The sequence below is a fragment of the Ctenopharyngodon idella genome, chromosome 5, assembly GCF_019924925.1.
Source record: "Ctenopharyngodon idella isolate HZGC_01 chromosome 5, HZGC01, whole genome shotgun sequence".
Lineage (NCBI taxonomy): Eukaryota > Metazoa > Chordata > Actinopteri > Cypriniformes > Xenocyprididae > Ctenopharyngodon > Ctenopharyngodon idella.
Genome location: NC_067224.1, coordinates 31,033,108 through 31,060,252, shown reverse-complemented (window position 1 = coordinate 31,060,252; position 27,145 = coordinate 31,033,108). Strand labels below are relative to the sequence as shown.

The 27,145-nt window shown below is 39.3% G+C and overlaps 1 protein-coding gene across 2 annotated transcripts in view; it reads right to left on the bottom strand.

Annotated features, from left to right (window-relative positions):
• Positions 1-27,145, bottom strand: part of LOC127512394 (myosin heavy chain, fast skeletal muscle) — a 56,177-nt gene that overhangs the window by 855 nt on the left and 28,177 nt on the right. Inside the window, exons 3-37 of one of the 2 annotated variants that reach the window (XM_051893242.1) lie at positions 10,555-10,769; positions 10,318-10,461; positions 10,077-10,233; positions 9,943-9,970; positions 9,660-9,765; positions 9,417-9,509; positions 9,248-9,311; positions 9,056-9,154; positions 8,848-8,951; positions 8,625-8,763; positions 8,243-8,361; positions 8,005-8,154; positions 7,749-7,919; positions 7,365-7,665; positions 7,198-7,262; positions 7,018-7,105; positions 6,457-6,574; positions 6,249-6,372; positions 6,009-6,145; positions 5,660-5,915; positions 5,322-5,564; positions 5,039-5,215; positions 4,583-4,728; positions 4,385-4,475; positions 3,924-4,313; positions 2,735-2,861; positions 2,352-2,470; positions 2,069-2,265; positions 1,802-1,985; positions 1,536-1,701; positions 1,285-1,409; positions 871-1,179; positions 564-767; positions 356-481; positions 96-266 (exon numbers count right to left, since the gene is read on the bottom strand). The exons of the other annotated variant lie outside the window; for it this stretch is intronic. Coding sequence (XP_051749202.1) covers positions 96-266; positions 356-481; positions 564-767; positions 871-1,179; positions 1,285-1,409; positions 1,536-1,701; positions 1,802-1,985; positions 2,069-2,265; positions 2,352-2,470; positions 2,735-2,861; positions 3,924-4,313; positions 4,385-4,475; positions 4,583-4,728; positions 5,039-5,215; positions 5,322-5,564; positions 5,660-5,915; positions 6,009-6,145; positions 6,249-6,372; positions 6,457-6,574; positions 7,018-7,105; positions 7,198-7,262; positions 7,365-7,665; positions 7,749-7,919; positions 8,005-8,154; positions 8,243-8,361; positions 8,625-8,763; positions 8,848-8,951; positions 9,056-9,154; positions 9,248-9,311; positions 9,417-9,509; positions 9,660-9,765; positions 9,943-9,970; positions 10,077-10,233; positions 10,318-10,461; positions 10,555-10,769 — 5,453 coding nt within the window. The remainder of the gene's footprint in view (positions 1-95; positions 267-355; positions 482-563; positions 768-870; positions 1,180-1,284; positions 1,410-1,535; positions 1,702-1,801; positions 1,986-2,068; positions 2,266-2,351; positions 2,471-2,734; positions 2,862-3,923; positions 4,314-4,384; positions 4,476-4,582; positions 4,729-5,038; positions 5,216-5,321; positions 5,565-5,659; positions 5,916-6,008; positions 6,146-6,248; positions 6,373-6,456; positions 6,575-7,017; positions 7,106-7,197; positions 7,263-7,364; positions 7,666-7,748; positions 7,920-8,004; positions 8,155-8,242; positions 8,362-8,624; positions 8,764-8,847; positions 8,952-9,055; positions 9,155-9,247; positions 9,312-9,416; positions 9,510-9,659; positions 9,766-9,942; positions 9,971-10,076; positions 10,234-10,317; positions 10,462-10,554; positions 10,770-27,145) is intronic. 2 annotated transcript variants of the gene reach the window in all.

Sequence of the window (27,145 nt, the reverse complement as noted above, 5' to 3'; positions counted from 1 at the left end):
TAGTAGAGATTATTTTTAATCAAACAATTCATTCATAATTTATCATAATATAACATACTTCACATTGCCCACATCATAACTATAAAGAGACTTACTCTGGACTCCAGTTTTTGGAGTTGTTTCTTTCCTCCCTTCATGGCCAGATTCTCAGCCTCATCCAGACGGTGCTGCAGGTCCTTCACTGAGACCTCCAGATTCTTCTTCATCCTCTCAAGGTGAGAACTGGTGTCCTGCTCTTTCTTGAGCTCTTCTGCCATCAATGCAGCCTTTTGCGTGAATGCAGAAATTCATTAGATCCACATTTTTTAAGTACACACATGTCTTGGTGAAGCATTTGGCTGCTACTGTTACTCACATCAGTGATGGCCTTCTTGGCCTTCTCCTCTGCATTTCTGGCTTCCTGTACAGTGTCATCAACTTCACTCTGGACGTGAATAAGGTCAGCCTCAAGCTTCTTCTTGGTGTTCAGGAGACTTGTGTTCTACAAAATGATAGGCAACAGTATGAACATTTTGAATGATGCTCTCAATTTCCTTAATTTCAGGGAAACAATATGCACTTACCTGAGAGTGCAGCAGCCCAACACGCTCACTGATATCCACCAGCTCTTGTTCAGCCACTTTGCGGCCTCTCTCTGTCTGCTCTAGAGCAGCTCTCAGCTCCTCAATCTCAGACTGCATCAGAGTGTTTCTGCGCTCCACCATGGCCACCTGCTCCTTCATGTCTTCCTGTCCTCTCAGAGCATCATCAAGGTGCAGTTGGGCATCCTGAACACAACAAAAGCTTTACAATGAGCTTTTGATGTGCTTTCTGTTGGGTTATAAAAAAAAAAATATGAACACATCCCAAAGTCAAAAAGAAGTCACATACCTTGAGCTGTCCCTGAACGTTCCTGAGCTGTTTCTGGGCCTCAGCAGCCTGGCGATTGGCATGGCTCAGCTGAATCTCCATCTCATTAAGGTCTCCCTCCATCTTCTTCTTGATTCTCAGAGCATCATTCCTGCTCCTAACTTCAGAGTCCAGAGTGCTCTGCATGGATTCAATGACTCTCTGGCTGTTCCTCTTGATCTGCTCCATCTCCTCATCCTTCTCTGCAAGTTTCCTGTCAATCTCACTTTTGACCTGGTTTAGCTCAAGCTGGACACGAAGAATCTTGGACTCCTCATGCTCCAGGGTGCCCTATGTAATATAAAAACTGCATTTAAATATCAAAATGAAAATATATATTAACAACATAGTATAATGGTTGTAGCAAGAATTCCATATTGATCTTCAGATACTTACTTCAGCCTCCTCCAGGGCGGTCTGAATCTCTGCCTTCTCAGTCTCCACTGTCTTCTTGGCTTTTTCCAGCTCATGGATGCCTTTCCCAGTCTCACTTAACTGCTCTGTCAGTTCTGAAATCTCCTCTATAGAAAGAAAAAAATATATAATCTTTATCATTATAAACATTAATCATATGTGCTTACTTTTTAATGCTCACTGAGAATTAGAACATTACATTTTTTTTTCTAATTTAACGGTTTCATTCTTACGCTGCAGATTCTTGTTCTCTCTCTTGAGGGTCTCCAGTTGATCCAGACTTTCTTCATAGGAGTTCTTCATCTTGAACAGCTCAGTGCTGAGTGAACGAGCCTCTTTCTGGGCACCTTCCAGCTCTGCCTGACCTTCCTCATATTTCTGCTTCCATTCTGCCAGGACCTTTAGTGGAGATATTTCAGGTTTGTTTAAGAAAATGATGAACAAAGCCCATTCCAGCAATACTTTCCAAAGCGAATATCATATGACTAAAATTGTTTACCTTGTCAAAGTTCTTCTGCTTCTTGTCAAGGTTAGCAGCCAAACCATTGGCTCTCTCCACATCAATCATGAGGTCCTCCACCTCAGCTTGGAGTCTCTGTTTGGTCTTCTCCAGAGATGCACATTTGGAGTTCACTGCCTCAACTTGTTCCTCTGCATCTTGCAGACGCTGAGCCAGCTTCTTCCTGTTAAGTAATACACATGACTCTGAATTCTAATCTATAATATATCTGTGAGAATTGGGAATATTATTCAATAATATACATACTTGGACTCTTCAAGCTCCTCAGTGCGCTGAATGGCATCAGTTTCATATTTGGTTCTCCATTGAGCAACCTCACTGTTGGCCTTTGACATTCCCCGCTGCAGCTCAGCCTTTGCCTCCTGCTCTTCCTCAAACTGCTCACGGAGCAGGTCACAGTCATGACGGGATGATTGCACAGCATGGGCCAGTGCGTTCTTAGCCTAGGAGACAAAGTCACATAATATTAGCTAGTCTCTGCATTATAGTAATGGATAAGTATGTGTATGTATTGATTATGCTGTATTACCTTAACCTCCTCTTCAATATGCCTCTTAAGCTCCTCAATTTGCTGGGTGAAAGCTTGTTTGCCTCTGGTGAGCTGAGAAACTAGAGCTTCCTTCTCCTCCAGCTGACGGCCAAATTCACCTGTATAGTTTCAGATTCACTGTGTCAGATTGTGCTATGTCTCTATCAGTTCATTTCAAAACAAATGGATGTAAGATTTTATCAGTCAACATTAAAAAAAGTTCTCTAATAAGACTTTGTTGCAGTCAGAAATTCACTGGTAAACAATCTTAATACACTATTATTGTTGATTTTTTTTTTATGATTATTGTTAATTATTGACGTTAATTACTTTTGATATAATATTGACTTGTTCATGATTGGTCACAATTTGTCATTAGTTACCATTTTCAGTTTGAAATCTTGCTCTTTGAGCACTGAGATCATTTATCTGGCGAATGTTCTCGTCATTCTTGGACTTAATTTCACTAAGTTGGTCCTCAAGTGTGCGGCACATCTTCTCAAGATTGCCCTGTAAATACAAAAGTAATTAGATATTTGAAAAAACTTCTCGTTATTCTTGATTTATGTGACCCGTGCTGGCAAAATGAGTCATAATGAGCACATTTTCAAAAATGAGTTATTGGTATAATCTCGATTTAAAAAAACCTTCAAAATGATGTATGATTTGTTGGAAACAGACAAAAAAGGACTTAGCTACACCTATTTGAAGTCGATAGAGTCAGCAAAGTCAATTTTGAGAAAAATCTAGTTAAAGTTTTCTGAAGGTTCCAAAACAAAATCACCTAGCAAGCATACCTTAAAATCCCTGGTAATACCACCAAATTTGGCACACACCAAAGTCAAAACCCACATCTATCAGAAAAATATATATTCAACTTTTTTCCATGATACCACAATTGTTTGATTAACATTAATGAGAAAAAGAGCCTCTATATTAAGACCTACTGTCTTAACACTGATCTAATATAATGTTACACATCAGATGTTTTTCCTCAACAGTTAACCAAACGTTCACTTAAGACATAACAGATAATGTTTGCGTAAATACACACCAAGACAGATATTTTGAAATACTGTAATTCTGTGTACATGTGTATGTGCAGTCTGAGAGGCGTCATTGTGCTCATGCTTTGGATCTGTCAGTCAGCGCAAATAAGATCATTTTGCATGAGTTTGAAAATCACATTTCATTGGTTCAGACTCATGCAATCAAGAATTCGCTATGATTAGTCACAAAGTTGGAATGCTTCACTTTACAACGATACCAAACTTGTGCTGAGGGGAAGCCAGCAGAGAAAAACTGCAATTTTTCATGATTTTTAAAACAAAGGAAAGATTTAGGACCTCTCAGAAAACATACAAATAAAAGATCATTTTAGATGTTTAATTACTATTTGGAGCATTGAGATCACTAGACGAGGGCTTAATGAACTCATTTTTGTAAAAACCTCAAATTCGACCAAAATCGACATTTTTCACTTGTTTTGCCTGTAGCTCGTAATTAGCCTGTGCGCATTCCGAATCATTTTGCAAGCACGGGACACATATATTCTTCAGAATATTTCCCAACCTTTGCTTTGGCAACAGCTTCCATGTTGCTGGAAAGATCATCAATCTCCATTTTGTATTCACTCTTCTCCTTCTCAAGCTTCTGCTTGACACGCTGCAGGTTGTCGATTTGCTCTCCCAGCTCGGCCACACTGTCTGCCTGCTTCTTGCGGAGGGCAGCAGCTGTAGCTTCATGCTGGAGGGTGGACTCTTCAAGATCACGACGCAGCTTCTGGAATTCAGCTTCACGCTTCTTATTCATCTCGATCTGAGCAGAATTGGCTCCTCCAGCCTCCTCAAGCCTCTCACTGATCTCCTCAAGTTCCCTGGAGAGATCAGCTCTCTGTTTCTCAACCTTGGCACGAGCAGCACGCTCAGCCTCAATCTCTTCCTCCAGTTCCTCAATGCGAGCCTATGGTGGAAAATAGTTCATTAGATTTTGGGTGATAATGATCATAATGTTTGAAAAAAATTTCAAAATACCTGAAGCTCCTTGATCTTCTTTTGGATTTGAGCACCCAGAGATTGTTCATCTTCTATCTTGCTAAGCAGCTGGCTTGTTTCAAAGTCTTTCCTGTGGGTGTTCAACAATAAGTAGTTTGTAAAAAAAAAAAAAAAAAAAAAACGATAACACAACAATAAAAGTTTACAATGTTTTCAAAGATTTTATGCTTTAATTACTTTTTTATTTTCTCATCAGATTGCTGCTTTTCATTCTCCAGGTCCATGACGGACTCTTGTGATAATTTCAGGTCTCCTTCAAGCTTTCTCTTGGCTCTCTCCAGGTCCATGCGGAGCTTCTTCTCTTGTTCAAGGGAACCCTCAAGCTACAGGGAAGTGATATATAAAATATGGAAGGGCTCCGAGCTTGAAGTTTGGCCTGAACCTAGAGAACTCCCCCCGGTTGTGATAGGAATGGTTAGAACTAGAAGTGAGGAGATGGGGTGGTGGAGGAATGCTGATAAACTGTTAATGAACAGAGGTAAGTATGCTGTATATATACCTCTTATCATTAATTGAGTTGATTAACTGAATGCGCTCCTCTTGTGTTAATTAGGTTAAATATCTGAGCGTGCTTCTCCCGAACTTTGTTAATAAAACATAATTTAATATAATTAATTTAGATAATCAACTCACATCATCAACTTGCTGCTCAAGTTTTGTCTTGGATTTGGTCAAGGTGTTGACTTTGTCCTCCTCAGCCTGAAGATCATCCAGTGTCTGCTGATGTGCCTCTTGGAGGGCTTTCTTCTCCTTCGTAAGCTTAGCAAGGCTCTCATCCTGAGATGTCATTTCCTCAGTCAAGTTCTTGACCTGTGTAATTTTTTGTTTCAAGTGAGGTTATATTTTACAATTTATATTCTATATCAATATATAAGACAGAGATTAAGTCTAATCTTAAACCAACTCAGTCTCCAACCTTATTCTCAGTGGCATGTTTCTCCTTCTCCACTTTAGCCAAGGTGAGCTCCAGGTCATCAATGTCTTTCTTCAGCTCAGAGCACTCGTCCTCCAGTTTCCTCTTTTTGGCTGTCAGTTCAGCATTGATTTCTTCCTCATCCTCCAGTCTTTCAGTTGTCTCTTTGAGTTTACCTTCAAGCTGGATTTTGCTCTTGATCAGGCTCTCACACCTCTCCTCGGCATCTGAGAGATTCTCAGTTTCCTGTTAGTAAAATAGAGTGCTATTTCATTGGAAACTACATTGCTCATTTTAATGGAGCCAAAATCAGTTAATTCAAATAAAAAAAAAATACTCACAGATGCTACTTGCAGCTGCAGATCATTTTTCTCTTGCAGCAGTGATACCATCTTCTCTTCAAGCTCCTTCTTTTTGGCTTCAGACTTAGTCAAAGCCTCTTTGCATTTTTCAAATTCCTCTTTCATGCCTGCCAGCTCCTTCTCAGTCTCGGCACTCTTCAGCATGGGCTTAATCTTGTAGTAAACTTTCATCCATGGCCAGTGTTTGACATTCATGAATGAGCGGATGTTGTATTGGATAGTGTAAATGGACTCCCTGTCAATAATTCATCATTAAATGGCATAATCATCATTATTTACTGTTTACACAGTTATCATTGATGTCACCTTTTCTCATGACAATACTCACCTCCTCTCCGTCATTTTCACATACTCCTTCCTCATCACGTAGCCACGGCAGAGAGCCTGAGTCATTGTGACCAGAGTAGCCAGTTTCTCATCACGCATCTCCTCAAGAGTACCAAGAAGACCAGCTTTGAAGAACACCTAAATTTATGTAAAACAATAAATCAAAAGATATTGATTTAACCTGTATAGGCTAAATGATCATAATCAGTGAATCCTTGAAAGTTCACTGCTGAATATGAACCTTTGTGTGTCCAAATCTGTACTCGTCATGAGCAATGTCGATGGATCCTAGGAGTTTCTCACTGGCCTTCTTGTTATCCATAAACTGTCCTTCAGGGATAACACCGGCATTCAGCACCTTATATCTGTGGAAAATTGATCAAAATACTTAATGTCTTTTAATTAGGAGCCTCCTACAGGAAATGGTATTTTCATGTGGTCTAATTTACCTCTGCTTAAAGTCACCGTATTGGATTCTGCTGGGGAAGCCCTTTCTGCAGATTCTGATACCCTCCAGTACACCATTACACCTCAGCTGGTGGATAACCAGGAAGTTCTCCATGAGACCTATAATGAACAGTTTACACCATGAACTTGGTAAATTAACTTCATCATGTATATTGAGTGCCAGAATTTCTGTCATGACAACTCTCGGAGTGTTTGGCATGGTATTGGGTTTGACAATGTTGTATGTTTGGTCTTGGCAGAATAGATCTGCTACGCTGCTGCTGCTGTACAATATAGTGTACATGAATTACCTGTAGCAGATCTATACAGGTGGAGCTGGGGAAGGTGGAGGGTTTCTGAAGCGCTGCTAAGGCAATGCTACCAAAATATTTTGAAGGTTGAGCACGCAAGCTCATTGGCTACTGATACAGCAGAAACCAATCAGCTGTGCCCTATAGATAATGATGTGATTACGAGCAGGTTGATTTAAAGGACTTATTAGCCTACGCCATCTAGAGTTTCATGGCAGAACTTTGTATATCTTAAGCCTTTTAATACTTTACCTGGAGTCTTGGACTCATTAGGAATCAGACAGCGCACAAAGTGAGGGTGAGTGCTCCTCAAGTTGGTCATGAGTTTGCCCAAGTTCTCCTGTGGAGAATAGAAAAGGGTTGGCATGCTTTGTATTTCATTTTTTTCCCTCAAGTACAGCAATATTGCTGTGATGTCATCTTTATACATACCCTGAACTGGGAGGACACAGTCTGCATGGATCCACCCTTCTTCTTGCCGGCCTTTTTAGTAGTATCTATTGAGATACAAATTTAAAGCAATGTGTATAAATGCAAAATCAAGAAAAAAAGTTTGGTCAAATAGTTTTTTTTTTTTTTTTTTTTTTTTTTTTCTTTACCCTCAACAACAGCTGGGTAAAGAGAAGCCAGCAGTTTGTTAGAAGACTTCTGGTACAGCTGCAGAACAGATTCATTCAATGGATCCTTGTTTTTGTCCAACCAGCCAGTGATGTTGTAGTCCACAGTTCCAGCGTAGTGAACCAGGGAGAAGTGGGCTTCAGCCTTGCCTTTGGCAGGCTTTGGTTTCTGGAAAGCATTGCTTTTGCCAAGATGCTGATCATGCAGCTTGTTCTTGAAGGAAGTGTCTGAAGCCTTGGGGAACATGCACTCCTCTTCAAGGATGGAGAAGATACCCATGGGCTGTTTATAAAAGAATGTTGTTTATTACAAAAAATATGACAATTTGAGAATAGACAATGGAAATGAATAAATTCATTAAAAACCTTCTCAATGAGCTCAATGCAAGAAGCCAAGTCCATGCCAAAGTCAATGAACTCCCAAACAATGCCCTCCTTCTTGTACTCCTCTTGTTCCAGCACAAACATGTGGTGGTTGAAAAACTGTTGCAGTTTCTCATTGGTGAAGTTGATGCACAGCTGCTCCATGCTGTTGTACTGGAGGAAAAAATAACAGAAACATTTACTGACTTCTGAATATGATTCAATTTGACATAAAAATAAATAAAATAATCATTCTTACATCAAAGATCTCAAAGCCAGCAATATCCAGCACGCCAATGTAGAAATTTCTTTGTTGTTTTGTGTCCAACATCTGGTTGATACGAATGACCATCCACAAGAACATCTTCTCATAGATAGATTTGCCCAAGGCGCTAACAGAGTTGTACACCTGTAGAATAGATATTTAATTCTGCTTCTGCAATAATTAGCCAGATTTTTTGATTGAACACATGGACATGCTGGAAATGTTACTATACCTGTGCCACAGTCTGGCCTTTGGTCACAAACTCATTTCCGACCTTGACTCTGGGGTAGCACAAACCCTTTAGCATTTCAGCGGAGTTCAAACCCAGAAGGTAGGAGATTTTGTCAGCCTCTGTTAAATACATTTTAAAATTAATTGTCTTAGCTCTATAGAGTCTTTTGTGTATGTGTAAAATTATAATAAATCAGGCAACAGGCACTTTTACTTTTATTTTTAGATTTATTGATATGCACAGCAATGCACACTTCTAGTTTATATTTACACTAAACATTTTACACACGGTCGATGCAGCTATTACTATTTTAAAGCCCAGGATAAAATAGAAGCATTAAGACTGGTCTCAAGATATACTGCAAAAAGCACACAAGTCTCACCCTCTGTGCCATCAGGCTCAGCTTGCTCCTCACGCTGCTTCTGCTTAAACTTCATGTTACCATGATGAAGCACAGCTCCAGTGAACTTGTAGATGCCCATTTTCTCCTCATTACTAAAGCCGAGAATGTCAATAGCACTCTGTAAATTACAGAGAAGAATGAGATTTATGATTTTCCATATTTATATAGAATAATTCAATATATTTAAACAGCAATGACTCACATCAGTAGCATCCAGCTCCTCTTTATCATCAATGCTGGCCACTGTGATCTGACCCTGACTGCACATGGGGAAGTCATAAGGGTTGGTGGTAAGGAGCGTCATTTCTGTAAAATACACCGATTTTTAAAAGAGTATCTTACAATATTAATATTAGTATAATATTAGTATCTTACAACATTGAAACATTGAATGAAATATGTGCACTTACCAATCAGCTCAGGCTTATGGTTGGTCATCATCTGGTAGAAGATGTGGTAGCCTCTCTCATCTGGAAGCTGGAATGACACTCTAGACTTCTCCAGCAGATCTGTTGAGAGAATGTACTTGAGTCACAATCATCTGAAGAGTGACAGACAAAGACAAATGTGCAGGATGGATCAATGAAATCGTGTCCACCTACATGTCTCAATGTCAGCACTAGCCAGTTTTCCAGTTGTACCGAAGTGAATTCTGATAAATTTACCCTGTTTAATACAAAATAGCATAATACATAAAAAATAATAATCTCTTTATAGAAAAATCTAACACAACTGACCATCTGTACAGTAAATAAACAGTGGTTAACTTACAAAACGAGAGGAGTTGTCATTTCTCACAGTCTTGGCATTACCATAAGCCTCAAGCAGAGGGTTGGCAGCAATGATCTGGTCCTCAAGAGAGCCCTGAGATGTTTGAAGAGTTTTCAGTTATTTAATATTTCATGTCTAAAGGCTGTTTGCAGGCATTTCACAAATTCACATATCATATAGTTTGTGTAAATCAACATCTTTCAAAATAATATATATCACATAGTATTGTATCGCATACAGTACCTTTATCTTACCCTCCTTCTTCTTTTCACCACCTGATACTGCAACTGTGGCAAAGTACTGGATGACACGTTTGGTGTTCACAGTCTTTCCAGCACCGGATTCTCCGCTGGTTTATGAGAGATTAGAAAACAGAAGATTAAAAGACATCTAGACTTTTCAAAGTATATTCAGAAGTTCATTTCTAAATTCTATTTTGTAAATATCTCCATAAAGATTTGTCATCTACATTATACTTTCAATTTTTAATTTTTGTCATGGTCTGAGATTAAATGAAAATACTTACGTAATCAGGACAGACTGGTTTTCTCTATCTGTTGATTGTAATTTGTAAAATATCCAGTAAATACTTCTTATATTAACAGCATCATCTATTTCACCCTAAAGAATTCTATATAATTCAATACCATAATGTCTTACCAGTCTGCATAAACTGATAGGCGTTGTCAGAGACAGAGAAGATGTGGGGTGGGGCCTCCATACGCTTTTTGCCTCTGTAAGCAGTCACCACTTCTGGATCATACACTGGGAGCATCTTGTAGGGGTTCACAGTTGCACAGAAGAGCCCAGAGTAGGTCTGAAATGAGTAGAGAAGTGGTCAGATTGCTACAACACAGACAAAATGAACTTAAATGCTTTTTTATGTTGTTTCAGAACCTACGTAGATCATCCATGCAGCATAACGCTCTTTGAGGTTATACAGCACAGAGGCTTCATTGAGATGGGTCATCATGGCCATGTCCTCAATCTTGTCATACTTGGGAGGATTCATTGGGTAGACATCTTCTTCCTTAGCAACTCTCTCCTATAAATTTGATAAATTAGATATTAGATATAAAAGAAAACAATGTAATAATAATTAAATGAGCATCTACATGAAATGGAAATTAAAACTTACCTCCTGAGTGTCAAGCAAAACAACTGTGACTTTGTTACCATCTTTGCTCTTGATTGTTCCCTTGAGGTACAACTCTTTGACATCAGCCACATAGCAGGCAGTCTTGGCATCAAATGGTTTGCTTTGAGCCTCGATTCTCTCCCTCTCAGGCTTACGAAGGTAAATGGCAGCCTTGCCATACGCGGCCATCTCCGCGTCCGTACTCATGGTGGCGGCTTACTAAAGAGAGAAAAGATAAAATTATCCATTAAAAATTTCATAAATATTCCATGTAACAACAAAGGCAATACTCATGAAATGAAACGTCTCGGTTACAAAGGTAACCCTCGTTCCCTGAAGGAGGGAACGGAGACGTACGTCGGACAGACCGACGAATAGGAATCCTATTCGTCGGTCTGTCCGACGTACGTCGAACGTGACCGACTGAATGGGAACACATGAATTGTGTTAGGAAAGAGACATATTCCTAAGTTTAGGCTTACACATGAATACAGACACATAAAACAATACTAGATAAACTTTTAGATAGCAAGCAAGAAGCAGGTAAGGGGCCCATTAAAGGCAAAAATGTCGACTGAAGATTTTTTCCATTATAATTTAATATTTTATGATGAAATTTAGGCCTTTCTATTTTTATGCAAATGCCATCATGAATTGTGATAGCAACACTGTATGCCAATTTTGAATTTAATTGAATTTAATCAGAACAACAGTTCTGTAGTTAGAGCCAATTTCATGTTTTGCTCTATTAGCATGAATGCAAGTATGGACAGTTTGTGATGCTATAGGGGGTTTGAGTTAGAGACTCCACATTTGCAGTGTTTCATGTTCAGACTGTCCTCTATGTTTGTGCCAAATTTGTATAACTTTCCCACAAGCGGTTCTGTGGGCTCTTATAGACTCAAAAGTGGAAGAAGAAAAACAGAATATAATAACACGATAAAAAAACAAACAAATACAATAGGTGCCTATGCTTGGCTCCTAAAAATACAATAAATAAAGGGTCAATGGGACCCAGTCCTTAAATTAATAGTACTAAAACATTTAAACATATTTCTTTGTAAATAAATTACACACGTTTTTAAAAGCAGCATGCTTCACCAGTTTTCATCTATGATACAGACTATAACAACTGTTTTCCTCTACCTAGTCCTTAAATTAATCGTACTAATACATTTAAACATATTTCTTTGTAAATAAATTACACACGTTTTTAAAAGCAGCATGCTTCACCAGTTTTCATCTATGATACAGACTATAACAACTGTTTTCTTCTACCCTAATCCACACACTGAATCAAACTCACTTGCCGTTTGTCCTTGAGACCAGATGAAATTTTCACTACCCTTGAATTAAAAAAAAAAAAATCAATTTATCAATGTATTAATATAAATAAAAACACAATTACTTTAAGTACAGATGCATAAGTGATGATGATAAAATGCCTTTCAGTCACAGTCAGCACAGGCTCTTACCACTGGATGGAACTTCTGAGGTCTTCTCTGCATCTCTTCTGGTCTATCCTCTTGGCTTTTATAGAGGTTGTTCATGCACACCAAGCAGAATCTATACATGGGCATATATTCTGATTTATGATGAGCTTTCTTGACCCACTATTAGAAATTTATGGACAGACACACAGACATCCTATCTGATGGAATCAGTCATAATTCAAACCTTTATTGCTTAAATATTTCTCTGACTACTGTCCAGCTAAGGTCACAGCTTCTATCTCAAAGTTCATGTGTTATTATTTATTTTTAGTCTATTAATAACATATGACACACACTGAAGTAAATAAATCCTTTTTTGGGAAGAGGGTACATTCGGAACTCATGAGAGTTGGTACATGAATGACCCTTAGCATTTTCTTGGCAGTTAGGCACATCTTGTTTTTTTTGTTTTTTTAAAAAGTGCTTAATACAACCACACCGCAATAGGTTAGTTCCACAGAGGTAAAGCAAGAGCTGTAGTGTGATTTTCTCACTATTTATTAAAAACAGTGATGATAAAAAAAAAATATTCAAAACAAAAAGTATTCTTGAAAAGCATTTGTTTCTTCCTTTCTTTTTTTGAATCAGAAAACATTTCACCTTTTCACCCATGACAATTCTTGTAGCAGGCTATTGTGTCAGCATATATAGTTTAAGAATGTACAAGAATATAGAAAAATACTGGAAAATATGTCTAATACAGTGAAAACACATAATAAATGGCTGTTTTTCTTTGTAAAAGAAAGCCAGTGGTGCTAAAAAAAAAAATGGCACGTTCCCATCCTGCAAAAATCCCTTTGTTACCATTTCTGCAAATGTTCAAAGGTTACATGTCTTGGTCTTCAACAGCCACAGTCTAAACCTCAGCCACATGGAGATTAAAATGAGTTTGAGATTCAAAATCACAATATGTTCACCACTGGGTGGTCAAAGCCAGCAAACAATGCTATAGAATGTAACACACTACACGACTTATAAAATCTGAACAGATTTTATGACACTAGGCATCAAAAACTTGCCAACTTTGTAATAGTTGCAAAGGAAAAACTGCATCATACACTAAACAACTGAGAATCACATACTAGACTTTCACATCATTCAGATCACAATAATCTCAGAAACACGTGCCTTCTTGCCTTGTTGCACGGTAGCAACCATCCAGAACACCCTAAAAACAACACCTTTGAAACACCTAACAACACCTTTGAAACCACCCAGAAGACCCTAGCAACCGCATAGCAACACACTACCAACCACCCAGAATACCCTAGTAACCGCATAGAAACACCCTAGCAACCTCCCAGAACACCCTAGTAACTGCATAGCAAAACCCTTGAAACACAGAGAGTACCCTAGCAATCACATAGCAACACCCTAGCAACCACCCAGAAAACCCTAGCAACTGTGTAGCAACACCCTAGCAACCACCCAGAACACCCTAGCAACCATGTATCAACGCCATTGAAACCACCCAGAGTACCCTAGCAACCACATAGCAACTCCCTAGCAACCACCCCGAGTACCCTAGCAACCACATAGCAACACTCTAGCAACCACCCAGAGTACCCTAGCAAACGCATAGCAACACCCTAGCAACCACGTTGAACACCCAAGCAACACCATAGCAAAACCCTATCTTCCACAGAGAACACCCTAGCAACTGTGTACATATGCCCTTGAAACTACACTGATCAAAGAAAATGCATAGCAACATCCTAGCAACCACCCAGAACACCCTAGCAACAGTGTAGCAACGCCCTTGAAACCAAACTGAAACCCCTAGCAACTGCATAGTAATACCCTTGAAAATACAATGAACTCCCTAACAACCGCATAGCAACACCCTAGCATACACAAAGAACACCCTAGCAACTGTGTACATATGTCCTTGAAACCACACTGATCACCTTCGCAATTGTGTAGCAATGCACTTGAAACCACCCAGAGTACCCTAGCAACTGCATAGCAACACCCTAGCAACCACCCAGTATAACCTAGCAACAGTATAGCAATGCCCTTGAAACCACAATGAACACCCTAGCAACCACCCTGAGTACCCTAACAACCACATAGCAACATCCTAGCAACCACCCAGAACACCTTAGCAACCATGTAGAAATGCCCTTGAAACCACAATGAACACCCCAACAACCACATAGCAACAACCTAGCAACCACCCAAAACACCCTAGCAACACCCTAGCAACCACCCAGAACGCCCCAGCATGTGTAGCAACGCCCTTGAAACCACACTGAACACCCTAGCAACCACCCTGAGTACCCAAGCAACCACATAGCAACACCCTAGCAACCACCAGAACACCTTAGCAACCATGTAGCAATGCCCTTGAAACCACAATGAACACCCTAACAACCGCATAGCAACACCCTAGCAATAACTCAGAACACCTTTGCAAATGTGTAGCAACACCTAGCATACACCCTGAGTATCCTAGCAACCACATTGCAACACCCTAGCAACCACCCAGAACACCCTAGCAACCGCATAGCAACCACCCTGAGTACCCTAGCAACTGTGTAACAACACCCTAGCAATCACTCAGAACACCCTAGCAACCATGTATCAACTCCATTGAAACCACCCAGAGTACCCTAGCAACCGCATAACAACACCCTAGCAACCACCCTGAGTACCCTAGCAACCACATAGCAACACTCTAGCAACAACCCAGAGTACCCTAGCAACCGCATAGCAACACCCTTGCAACCACTCAGAATACCCAAGCAACAGCATAGCAAAACCCTAGCATACACAAAGAACACCCTAGCAACTGTGTACATACGTCCTTGAAACCACACTGATCACCTTCGCAATCGTGTAGCAACGCCCTTGAAACCACCCAGAGTACCCTAGCAACTGCATAGCAACACCCTAGCAACCACCCAGTATAACCTAGCAACAGTGTAGCAATGCCCTTGAAACCACACTGAACACCCTAGCAACCACCCTGAGTACCCTAACAACCACATAGCAACATCCTAGCAACCACCCAGAACACCTTAGCAACCATGTAGAAATGCCCTTGAAACCACAATGAACACCCTAACAACCACATAGCAACACCCTAGCAATGACCCAGAACACCCTAGCAACTGTGTAGCAACGCCCTTGAAACCTCATAGCAACACCTTTGCAACCACATAGAAATGCCCCTGGAACCACCCAGAGTACCCGAGCAAGCACATAGCAACACCCTAGCAACCACCCTGAGTACCCTAGCAACCATATAGAAACATCCTAGCAATGACCCAGAACACCCTAGTAACTGTTAGCAATGCCCTTGAAACCACATAGCATCACCCTAGCATCCACACTGAGTACCCTAGCAACCACATAGCAACACCCTAGAAACCACCCAGGACACCCTAGCAACCGCATAGCAACACTCTAGCAACCACCCTGAGTACCCTAGCAACCACATAGCAACACTCTAGCAACCACCCAGAGTACCCTAGCAACAGTATAGCAACGCCCTTGAAACCACACTGAACACCCTAGCAACCGCATAGTAACACCCTAGCAACCACCCTGAGTACCCTAACAACCACAAAGCAACACCCTAGCAACCACCCACAACACCTTAGCAATTGTGTAGCAATGCCCTTAAACCACAATGAACACCCTAGCAACTGCATAGCAACAACCTAGCAACCACCCAGAACACCCTAGCAACAGTATAGCAACGCCCTTGAAACCACACTGAACACCCTAGCAACCGCATAGTAACACCCTAGCAACCACCCTGAGTACCCTAACAACCACATAGCAACACCCTAGCAAACACTCAGAACACCTTAGCAACCGTGTAGCAATGCCCTTAAACCACAATGAACACCCTAGCAACTGTGTAGCAACGCCCTTGAAACCACACTGAACACCCAAGCAACCGCATAGCAAGACCCTAGCAAACATCCAGAACACCCTAGCAACCGCATAGCAACACTCTAGCAACCACCCTGAGTACCCTAGCAACCGAATAGCAACACCCTAGCAACCACCCAGAACACCTTAGCAACCACGTAGCAATGCCCTTGAAACCACAGTGAACACCCTAACAACCGCATAGCAACACCCTAGCAACCACCCAGAACACCCTAGGAACCGCATAGAAACTACCCTGAGTACCCTAACAACCATATAGCAACACCCTATCAACCACCCAGAACACCCTAGGAACCGCATAGAAACTACCTTGAGTACCCTAACAACCATATAGCAACACCCTATCAACCACCCAGAAAACCCTAGGAACCGCATAGAAACTACCCTGAGTACCCTAGCAACCACATAGCAACACCCTACCAACTGCCCAGAATAAAATGCTCTGATACCAAAAACTGATACCACGCGGCGTGTACAGTACAGTCCCAAAAGTCTAATTCGCCGCTGGTTCCCTTTCGATACTTTACTCGTACTGCGTCGCTAGGGGGTGGGGAAAACTCCTTTTCTCCGATTACTGAAGCCTTTTTCAATCACAGCAGTGCATCTGCACTGCCATTGGTTCAAAAAAATGTACAGAAATGAACCAATGACGGCGCGGCAGAGCCCGCAAAATTGGGCTCCTTTACTGTGGTGAGCTTTCGTTCCTCCTTAAAAGCCCAAAATTAACATCCAAATCAACCAAATAAGTGAGTGCTGTAAAATGCAGTCTACTGTTGCTAAACTGTGGGACATGTTTGACATTAAACAGTGTTAGTAAAGCACATTAAGCCACAAAAGAGACACTGTTGCCCAGGCGGCTTTCAGTCTGCACGCTCCAAGTCAGGGCAAAACGCTGATAAGCAAATGGGCTTCGGATGCACACACACAAAAATGTCAAAATGCCTTTTTGGAGAGTATTCATGTAAACACAGTGGGTTATGTGTAAAGTAAAACGTACATAGCTGAAAAAGAAAAAATATGTAACAGTACATTGGATCCATGCTTTAGCTCTTAAAGTGACAGCAGCCTAATATACCTGCTGCAGTCTGTCATTAATGATAATCAAATTCCATTTAGGTTCAAAGAGGATGTGAACAAAAGCCATTCAACTGCCTAATCTAAAAGACAGGTGCAGAGTCAGTGGCTGCGTATGAAATCTTAAAAATGCTCCCTTCAGAAGATGCATTCCAAGGTAGGAAGGCATCAAGCCACGTCTGATTCCAATATTCACTCCCTTCGTTTCTCCTGAGAGACTGTCAGGATTTACCAGACTCAAGAGATGAGAAGAGGTGTAACTCAGTTTCAGGTAATTTATTGAACAGTATGTGCAGAAACAGGCAAGGCAAAGCAAGGCAATTTTATTTATATATCACATTTCATACACAATGGTAATTTAAAGAGGAAACAAATCAATAAGAATAAAAATGGAATGCATAAGAAATAAAAATAACAGTAAAAACAGACAATACCCCTATTTGGATGGAAGAGTCAGGGAGTTTCAGTCAGAATATTTGTAGCCACCAGGGCTAACTCAACTTTGTTTTCCGTCAGAGAGGATCTAAACGGATCTATCCATGAGGACTGGTGTGATATGCTCATATTTTCTGGTTCTGCTCAGAATCCTGGCAGCTGTTTTATGGTCTTTTTGGGAAGGCCGGTGAGGAGTCCATTACAATAATCCACCCTGCTGGTGATGAAAGCATGAACAAGTTTCTCTAAGTCTTGACTGGAGACAAAGCATCTAATTCTTGCTATATTTTTGAGATGATAGTATGCTGATTTAGTTATTGCTTTTACACGACTACTGAAACACAGGTCTGACTCCAAAGTCACACCAAGATTCCTGACTTGATTTTTAGTTGTTTGACCCCTAGAGTGAAGATATGCGTTCACTTTCAGAACTTCATCTTTGTTTCCATATGCAATGACTTTTGGCACATCCAGTTTTTAATTTCATCAATGCATTGACACAGGGAGTAAATGGGGCTATAATCGTTAGGTGATAGGGCAAGGTAAATCTGGGCGTCATCTGCATAGCTGTGATATGCAATTTGGTTATTTCTCATTATTTGGCTCAGTGGCAGCATATATATGTTGAACAGGAGCAGTGCAAGTATTGAGCCTTGAGGGACTCTGCATGTCATGGATGTCCACTCAGACGTATGGTTACCGATACTCACATAATAACCTTTCCCTTTTAAGTATGACCTGAACCATTTAAGGACCATCCCAGAAAGCCTGACCCAGTTTTCCAGCCTGTCAAGAAGTATGTTGTGATCAACAGTGTCAAACGCAGCACTGAGGTCAAACAGTACCAGCACTGATATTTTACCTGTATGTGTTTAGGCGAATATCATTTATTATCTTTATGAGCACTGTCTCTGTGCTGTGATGCGGTCGGAAACCAGATTGAAAGTTGTCGAGGTATCCATTCAAGCTTAAGAATTTGTTCAGCTGATTGAAAACAACTTTTTCAATGACCTTGCCTATGAAAGTAAGATTTGAGATTGGTCTGTAGTTGTTCAAAATGGTGTTATCCAGATTGCTCTTTTTCATCAGGGGCTTAATAACTGCAGTTTTCAGGGAGTTTGGAAAGGTCCCAGAAAGAAGTGAAGCATTTACGACCCCTAAGAGATCAAGAGCTTTTAAACAGTTAAACACACTTTTGAAAAAAGATGTGGGAAGTACGTTAAGGGCGCAGGTTGATGTTTTAAGGTGCTGTATTGTTTCTTCCAAAATTTTAGCATCAATTGTTTCAAAAACAGACATAATAGCTACTTTCTGAGTTTGTGATCTGATCTGTTTTACCCCAGTGCAGCTCAAGGATGTGCTGATCGCCTTTCTGATATTAATGATTTTCTCAGAGAAGAAGGAAGAAAACTCACAGCATTTGCAGCCTGAGATCATTTCACTGGGAATCTGATTTGGGGGGGTTTGTTAGTCTCTCTACAGTAGCAAAAAGAGTGCGGGTGTTGTTGAAGTTGCTGTTTATAATATCTGAGAAAAAAGGTCTGTCTAGCTTTGCCTAGTTCACAGGAGCAATGTCATCTATAACATTCTTGACTTTTGAGTTAAAAGAATCAAGGAGAAAATCAACAGAGTCGGCAGATACGCTTGGTGTTAAAGATATAGCCTTCATAAACAGCACACTAGTGTTCTCATTTAAGCATCATTTTTTGACTGAGATAGATCTAGATTCAACTGTAGGAGAGATCAATATATCAAAGAAAATACAGAAATGATCAGATAGCGCTTCATCCTTAATAACAATGGATAAAATGTTTAGACCCTTACTGATAAGTAAATCTACAGTGTGTCCACGATTGTGTGTGGGTCCATGTACATGCTGAGTCAGATCAAAAGTGTTCAAAACAGTTATGATTTCTTTTGCCATATTAAATTCTGCATTATCTATGTGGATATTAAAGTCACCAGTAATGGCAAAACAGTCAAACTCTGAGGAAATTGTTGATAACAGTTCTGTAAAGTCCTCAACAAAGGCTGGAGAGTATTTTGGAGGCCTGTAAATAACGATAAATGCGTGAAGCACCTTTTAACACAATACCCAGATATTTGAAAGACAAGTAATCACCAAATTTGCTTGCATTGATAGACATCTTTAAATAGAGCAGCTACATCTCCACCTCTCCTAACAGCTCTGCAGACACTCATAAAAGTAATGTTTGAGGCTGTTTCATTGAGGACTGCAGCGGTCTTCTGGCCACGTTTCATTTAGAAGCATAAAATCTAGGTTGTTTGTTGTTATTAAGTCAATGATTAGAAGTGATTTATTTTTAAGTGAGCGGATGTTTGAAAAATGCTAACTTAACAGTCTTACTTTCTGTCTCCACAGTAATCTTAGCTTGACGTGTAATAGGCAGCAGATTAGATGGGTTTGCCAAACGGCTTGAGAAGGCATTAGGCTTTCTATCACGTAATAAATCAGAAATAAAGAAATCAACAGCCACACTGGGTTAACAGAACCCAGAAACAGGTGAAACATGTATCAAAAACAGGTGAAACATGTGTCAATTTACGTTCAATGTAATATGCAGATGAATAACTTGGAATGTCTTACTAGGTCCCAAGCAGATCGCTGGAGAACATAAACAGGAGATAAATCCACAAGACAAGTTTGCAGGTAAGGGGGTCTGAGACCTTGATGTGGCCAGAACTAAGACTGAGTGAATGTGTGTGCCTTTTGAAGGGGAACTGATTGGTGTGGTGATGAGGACGAGGTGCAGGTGATTAGTAACCATGGCAACACAACACTTGGAAAGTACAGGAGGGGGTTAAAGAGCGGATTTCAGATATAGCGGATTCCACTATCTCAGTGACCTTCCCACTCTTCTTGTTGCTGTTCATGTGGGAAAAGAGTGTAGATGTCTGGTCCAACGCAACACCATGGGACCTCACTTTGGGACTCTGCAACGCTGCGGGACTCCTCAAGGCAGGGACTCAACACATCAAGCCACGTTGTAACTTTCCACCTGGGAGAGGTCTCTGCCGACATCTTCATCACCATGGAACCATGGAACCATCAAGACTTTCCTCCGAGACTGCATCTGGATGCTCATTCAACGGCTAAGGCATTGCAAATATTGAACATTTAACTAACTAAACAGAGGTTTAGTCCAAGCTGTAGACCCCTTGCTACCAGGGTGCTTTAAATTAAGAAACTGATGGTGTTTGTTTGTTTTGTTTTTTTGTGTTTTTCAGGTGGTTAACAGACACTTACATTTCCATGGCCTCATTCCCCTGTTTCTGTTTCATTTGTTCACTTTCACCATTTTACCCATGTATGTGTGATTGTGTGTATGTGTTTGTTTAGACTAGTTATATGTTCATGATTTATCTACATAAAACTTGTGAACTTGTAAATTGTGAACATTTACATTTGTATTGATTCTGTGATCACTGCTTGCAAAACAAAGTTTCTTTAACAATGTGATCACAGCTACATGCTCTGAGTAGTACTGTACCTAGTAAGAAAGAGTTATTTTTCTGAGAGTTGATAGCCACCTTGGGAGGAGCAGTAGCAGTCGCTGCCACTTTGGAAGAAGCAGGAGAAGTGTATGCAGCCCAAACACACAAAACGGCAGTTGCCATCACAGGAAGCACAGCTGATGGTGGAAGTACCTCTGTGACCACTGGACTCTGAAGCGCTGGGACCAGCGGACTTGGGACCAACAGATTTGAGAGCTCTGGGATCACTGGACTGGGGAGTTTTGGGACCACCTGACTGGGGAGCTCTGGGACCACTGGTAACATTTTTACAGATGCACGGACTGACTTCATGGGAGGATCCGCTACCTTGGATGCCAGCCCCAAACGTCTCCCTCTGTGTGCTGGGGTCAATTTGGTGTCCAGACTGGAGGATGAAGAGGACTCTGGGATGAGCTCTGAGGCTGGAGCAGTCTCTGGAGACTCAGGGGCAGGCGTGAGGTGGGGTAGGATCCACTTAGCAGGAGGGCATAGAGGATATACTGATCCAGTGTGCAGTTGTTTGTCTCCCAGGGCATCTGTGAAAACAAGGAAAAGAGCCATTAATGCCACTTCATTAAAATACAAGGCATTCTGTCAGGATTTACAAGACTCGAGATGAGAAGTGGTGTAACTCAGTTTCAGGTAATTTATTATTAATAATTGGGAAATAGACGGAAAAATACCTTACCCTCAGGAAAAAAAGCTTTGGCGGACACATGGCCTAAGACTGAGTGAGTATGTGTGCATTTTGAAGGGGAGCTGATTAGTGTGGTGACTGTGCCAGGTGCAGGTGATTAGTAACCTTGAACACTACAGGGAATGACTTGTTGCCTCGCTGCCCTGTCAGGCAATGACTTAGCAGGCAGTGTTTGCACACGAAAGTACCTCACAAAACTGATTTCAAACAGACTTCTGAGGCAGCATAACGATTTAATGATAGATAACAATGGATAACATTGATAGATTACATCAATAGTGATAGATAACAACAATGGAATGCTCAGGATTGTGGGATATCAAAGGTAGTGAAGGATACATCTATGCTGCCTTCAAAAACCTATCAGATTAAAGCATCTCAGGAGACAGGTTGTGGCACGATCATTGGATTCGGACGTGCCTTGTTACCTTCCTACCTCCTTATCCTGGCTGCGGAGGCAGCATTTTTCAGTTTTCGGACGCAGCTATACTTTCATCTGATTGATCCGATTGCCTTTGATATCCCACAATCCTGTGCATTCCATTCTGTGACAGTTGAGCTAAAAATAATAATAATAATAATAATGGGTGTGGCAAAAAATCACCTGACACTCAAAAGGAAGCTTCAGAAACAGTGAAAAGCATCAGCACTAATTATTTTGGATTCACTAGATCTTGTGCTGCACTCTTGCAATGTATACGGTAAAACCCAGTATACACTAAATGAATAGAAAGACAAAACTTGAAAGTTCCATTTTAAACAATAAGGAATAGGCATGGTGTAAATAACTCTGCACACAGACCTTTAGTAAGTTTGCTCTGAACTGCAAGGCCCAGACTAACATAAAATGGTACCCACACAAAATAAGTATTTTAATGTCAATTCTAAGTTACTGATCATAAATTACAATATCAAGGGTCATGTAATTATTTAATGGGTCTTTTGATAGCTAAATCAACAAGCAGCAAGTGCATGTCTGGACATGTATGAATGTGAAAGAAAATGTAATCAGTAGGACTAGGTAACAAGTCATTACATTTGAGAGTTTTAGCCATAAAAGAAAATATAAAGATTTGTCTATAGTTCATTCCCATTTAGCCAGCTGTTGAAAATGTACACAGTTTTATGATCTATGGGATACATGCTAGGGAAGGTAAAATGATTTTAGTTCATCATCTACCACTCAGGCAAAATCATGTGCTTGGAAAAGTTGTTTTACTTTACACACATACAGGAATACACTCATGTTGGTGTTTCCTTTTCTTATACATTGTTTTTACCTGTTGTTTAATAAGGCAAAATAATGCTTCTGGATTTCATGTACATTGTTGAAAAATCAGCTTATACAACCAATTGATATACACTGTGAACATGATCTGGAGGAATGAATTAGCAAAAGTTTATTTATGATTTGCATTTAATGACACAATGATCATTTGTAATCAGTTTATTATGTTATGTATTTTTGTGAACATTTAAAATAAAACACAACAGAATCTTCAAACAGGTTAAAACAGACATTCTTTGCACGGCTCCCTTTCTGAACTGACTGGGTCCTCTTCAGTGAACTTTCTGTCTGTCTGCCAGGTACAGTATATAAATAGAGCTTGAATATATCTACATCTGTTATAATGGTGAAGTTACAAATAATGAAAATTATTTAAAGCACACTTTCTTTGGAAGTGTAAGTGAGTAGTTTCACCTTTATTCATCTCTGTGGGTGGGAAAATTACAATGTTGTAGCAGCAAAACAATTCACAAAACAACAAGGTCAAAAATGTTTTGCATGCATGCCTGGAAAATGTACACTAGGTCAGAAGTATCCATATACTTATACATCCACAAATATATAATAGTAATAATAAAGTAATACCTTTAATAATAAAGTAATGAAAAAAATGCCAATCTAAATTCTACAGCATACAATAACATTCCAGAGAATTTTGGGCTTTCAACATTGAGGCAACTGTTCAGGCTTTTCTGTTTCAGCATGAAGGGTTCACATAGCCTACTGTTTATTCTTCTGTCTTCTTCTGGCTATCATAACAATAATTGCTTTTACTTAAACAAAGGAAGAGACACACAGACTCAAAAAATTGTGTATTTCTACCCAGATTACCAACAAACTCATCATCTGCAGGGAGAAACTGCCACTTAATTATACCAAAATAATGATGGATGTAAACTTTATAAAGACATCATTGAGGATTTTGAAGATATTTCAATTGGCCTTCATTACATCTGTTTTGAGTTTCTATTTTGTCTTTTATTTTGTTAAGTATTTATTCATGTTCAATTATTATTAATCTATTCAGCTACTAACATTGTCATTTTTGATACAATATCCAATATCAATAAAAAAAGGTCCTAATTGACATGACTTCTGGTCAGTTTTTTAAATGTAAAACAAAAATAGAGACTATAAGGTCTTGTAAGACCAGGCAGAGGGTAAAACATAATATCAGTAAATAATAATAATAAAAAAATAATATCAATAAAAATAAACTATTATTAAAAAGGTTCTTTACAAATCAGATAGTTCCAGTCCTTAATTATGATTGGCCGTTGTAAATTACTCTACAAACATACACCTGTGGCCTCATTACATCAGTATTACTGTGTGTGTTGCTTGGCAACCATTCCACATCTGAAGAACTACATTGCTTGGTGGAAGAATTTTTTTTTTATCAATAGCATTACATATTTGTGTCTGTGTTTATATTTTATGAAAACTTGTCAGGCAGGTGAAATAACCGTTTTATAAAGGTAAGAAGCCCAGTGAATCCGTGATTTACAGTAAATTTAGAACAGCTGAGAGGTTTTGAGGGTTTTACCAAAGCCTGGGGGTTTTACCTTAGCTGTTCTAAATTCACTGTAAACCATGGCTTCTTGGGGCTTATTGCTTATAACAATATATTGCTTATAATGCCATTAAGGTCATTTATAGCACAGTTCAAAGCATGGTTCTTTATGGGGAAAAAAGGGTTGCAAAAAGAGTTCTATTTGGCACCAAAAAGGGTTCTGCTATTGTTACAAGCCAAGGGACCCTAATCAGGTTATGTTTAGAATCATTTTTTCTTTAAGAGTAAACATACTAATGGCCATATAGACTAGTAGTGGATGCATGTGTGTATTCCTATGGGCAGAGGCTAGTCATCACAAAGGCTATGCACCTAAATCCTAATGAGCCTACTGCATTTTACATTATGGCATGCCTGGAAAATGTACACTAGGCCAGAAGTATCCATATACTTATACATCCATATACATATAACATCCTCATCTAAATAATGGGTTTGGCTATTTCAGTCATAAAAAAATACAAGTAATAATAAAAAGTAATGAAAAAAAATGCAAATCTAAATACTTCCGGTTTGGGGAAGTTCCACTCAAAAAGACTGAAACAAATCATTTCAAACCATAAGGATTGAAGCTGTGTTTACTGGAACGTTTCTAAAGCAGGTAAACACAATATTTATTGTCTGTCAAAATGATGGAAATCACTGAAATATTATCACTCAATGTTCCAGTTTATGAACATTTTTGATTAAGGTAATGTTACACAATACAGACTGCATAAAAGCTTTTTGTCTGGCAATGATTATCTACGTTGTCTTCAAACACCTTTTTGCCACATTCAAACATCTGTTTGCGATTATTTTATTTTATTTTTTTTAAATCAGCCATGGAGTAAACTTGCCCAAAGGCAAGGCAACTTAAGGCAAAGCTCAACTATATTACTGACCATTTAACTGAAAAGTTGGAACAGTGTTATTATGTTATCACATTGATTTCTCCTACTCATGCATAAACACACTTTTCTTTTTTGTTTCTTTTGTACTCATTGTAATTTTATACAAATCAATAACTACAATTCTGGTAGTCCAAAACAATGGCTCATTTATAACTTTTCAAAAATAAAACAGTAAAATATATCCAATAGACTTGCAATGAAAGAGGGGCCTGAGCAGATCTAATGAATTTCAAAGAGAATTTGGGGTAGGCTCGTTTGACTTGGGCCAGTATAGCAATCACCAAGCACACTCTAGCAACAGCATAGCAATATGCTAACAACCACTGAAAACACCTTACCAACTGGATAGTAACACTATGGAAAGCACCCAGAACAATCTAGCATTGTGGCAGTTAGGTTTCCTTGGACATGCACCACTGACATTTTCTTCCTGAAATTCTACTTACTTGCTTTTTCCATTTTTGAGCTTTTACAAAATGTATTTCTATGAGAGATTTACTGGCTTAAATTATTGCTAAAACATTTGATAAATAAAACACATTAAAAATGTTTCCTGAGTCAACATTCCCCATATACTCCACTTAAAGGCATTAATAACAAATGGTCACTGTGTGTTAAACCAGCTGTATCTGTTTTCCTGGGCAATAATGATGGAAATGTTTGTATACAATACATAGTATGTTTCTATAAAGAAACTGAAAAAAAAAGGAGAAATATTCACTGGGTTAAAAACTGTGATATATATGACTTTCCGCAGTCATATATATATATATATATATATATATATTAAGTACAGTTAGATAAATGCTCAACATTTACTGCCAGTTAGTAGTCAAAAAAAAAAAAAAATTTTAATAAAATTTTTTCCGTAATGAAATAAATACTAATTGGCTTTGAGTAATTAATTACTTTTGTCATTCCATGCAAAAGTTGGATGTTATTGAAAAAATTAAATATACTATGCTTTAAGCTCCTTACCACATTCAAAGCCATTTCCTTGATGTTTCAAAACTTGCTTGGCATCCTATTTGCACGTTCCTGCAAATGTTGCCAAATGTCAACTGTGACGACTGCCCTGTTGTGCCCTGCAGCTCAGTCTTGTCCGAGCCAAACAGTCTACAGAAACATGCACTAAATATATACTTGCTTTCTTGGCCATATCTCTTGTAGGACACGTTATATATGCCTGTGTGGTGCAAGAGGCTAAAAAAAATTTGGAGGGTGGGATCAATCCTTGTTCAATTATTGTGATTAATCCTATAGAAAAATATGCATTTAAAAATCAACCGCTATTCTGAATGTTGTCAATGTCTATGATGGTTACAACCCTGCCTGAAACTAAATAAAATAATAATAATTATGTAGTAACTTTTTCTTTATCTGAGGCAAAAAGTGGGTAAAGAAATATACAAGACATTTTCAATGTATGGTAGTGACAAGATGTTTGTAAGGGACAGTAGTGTGAATGACCTGTACATAGATGTGTATACATTCAGCCCTGAATTTCAGTGCCCTCAGAGTGTGTTCACAGTCCACTGTAATGAACCCTGTGTATGAAAGTACTGTCAGTAACGTGGCAAAACTTACTGGAGAAGAATGCAGTCAGGCAGCTTGGCTTCATAGACTCTTAACATTTAAAACACATTAAGATGGTTGAGAGGTTGACAACTTCACACCTGCTGTGTTTTTTACTGTTTTGGAATAGCTCTCATTGTGTAA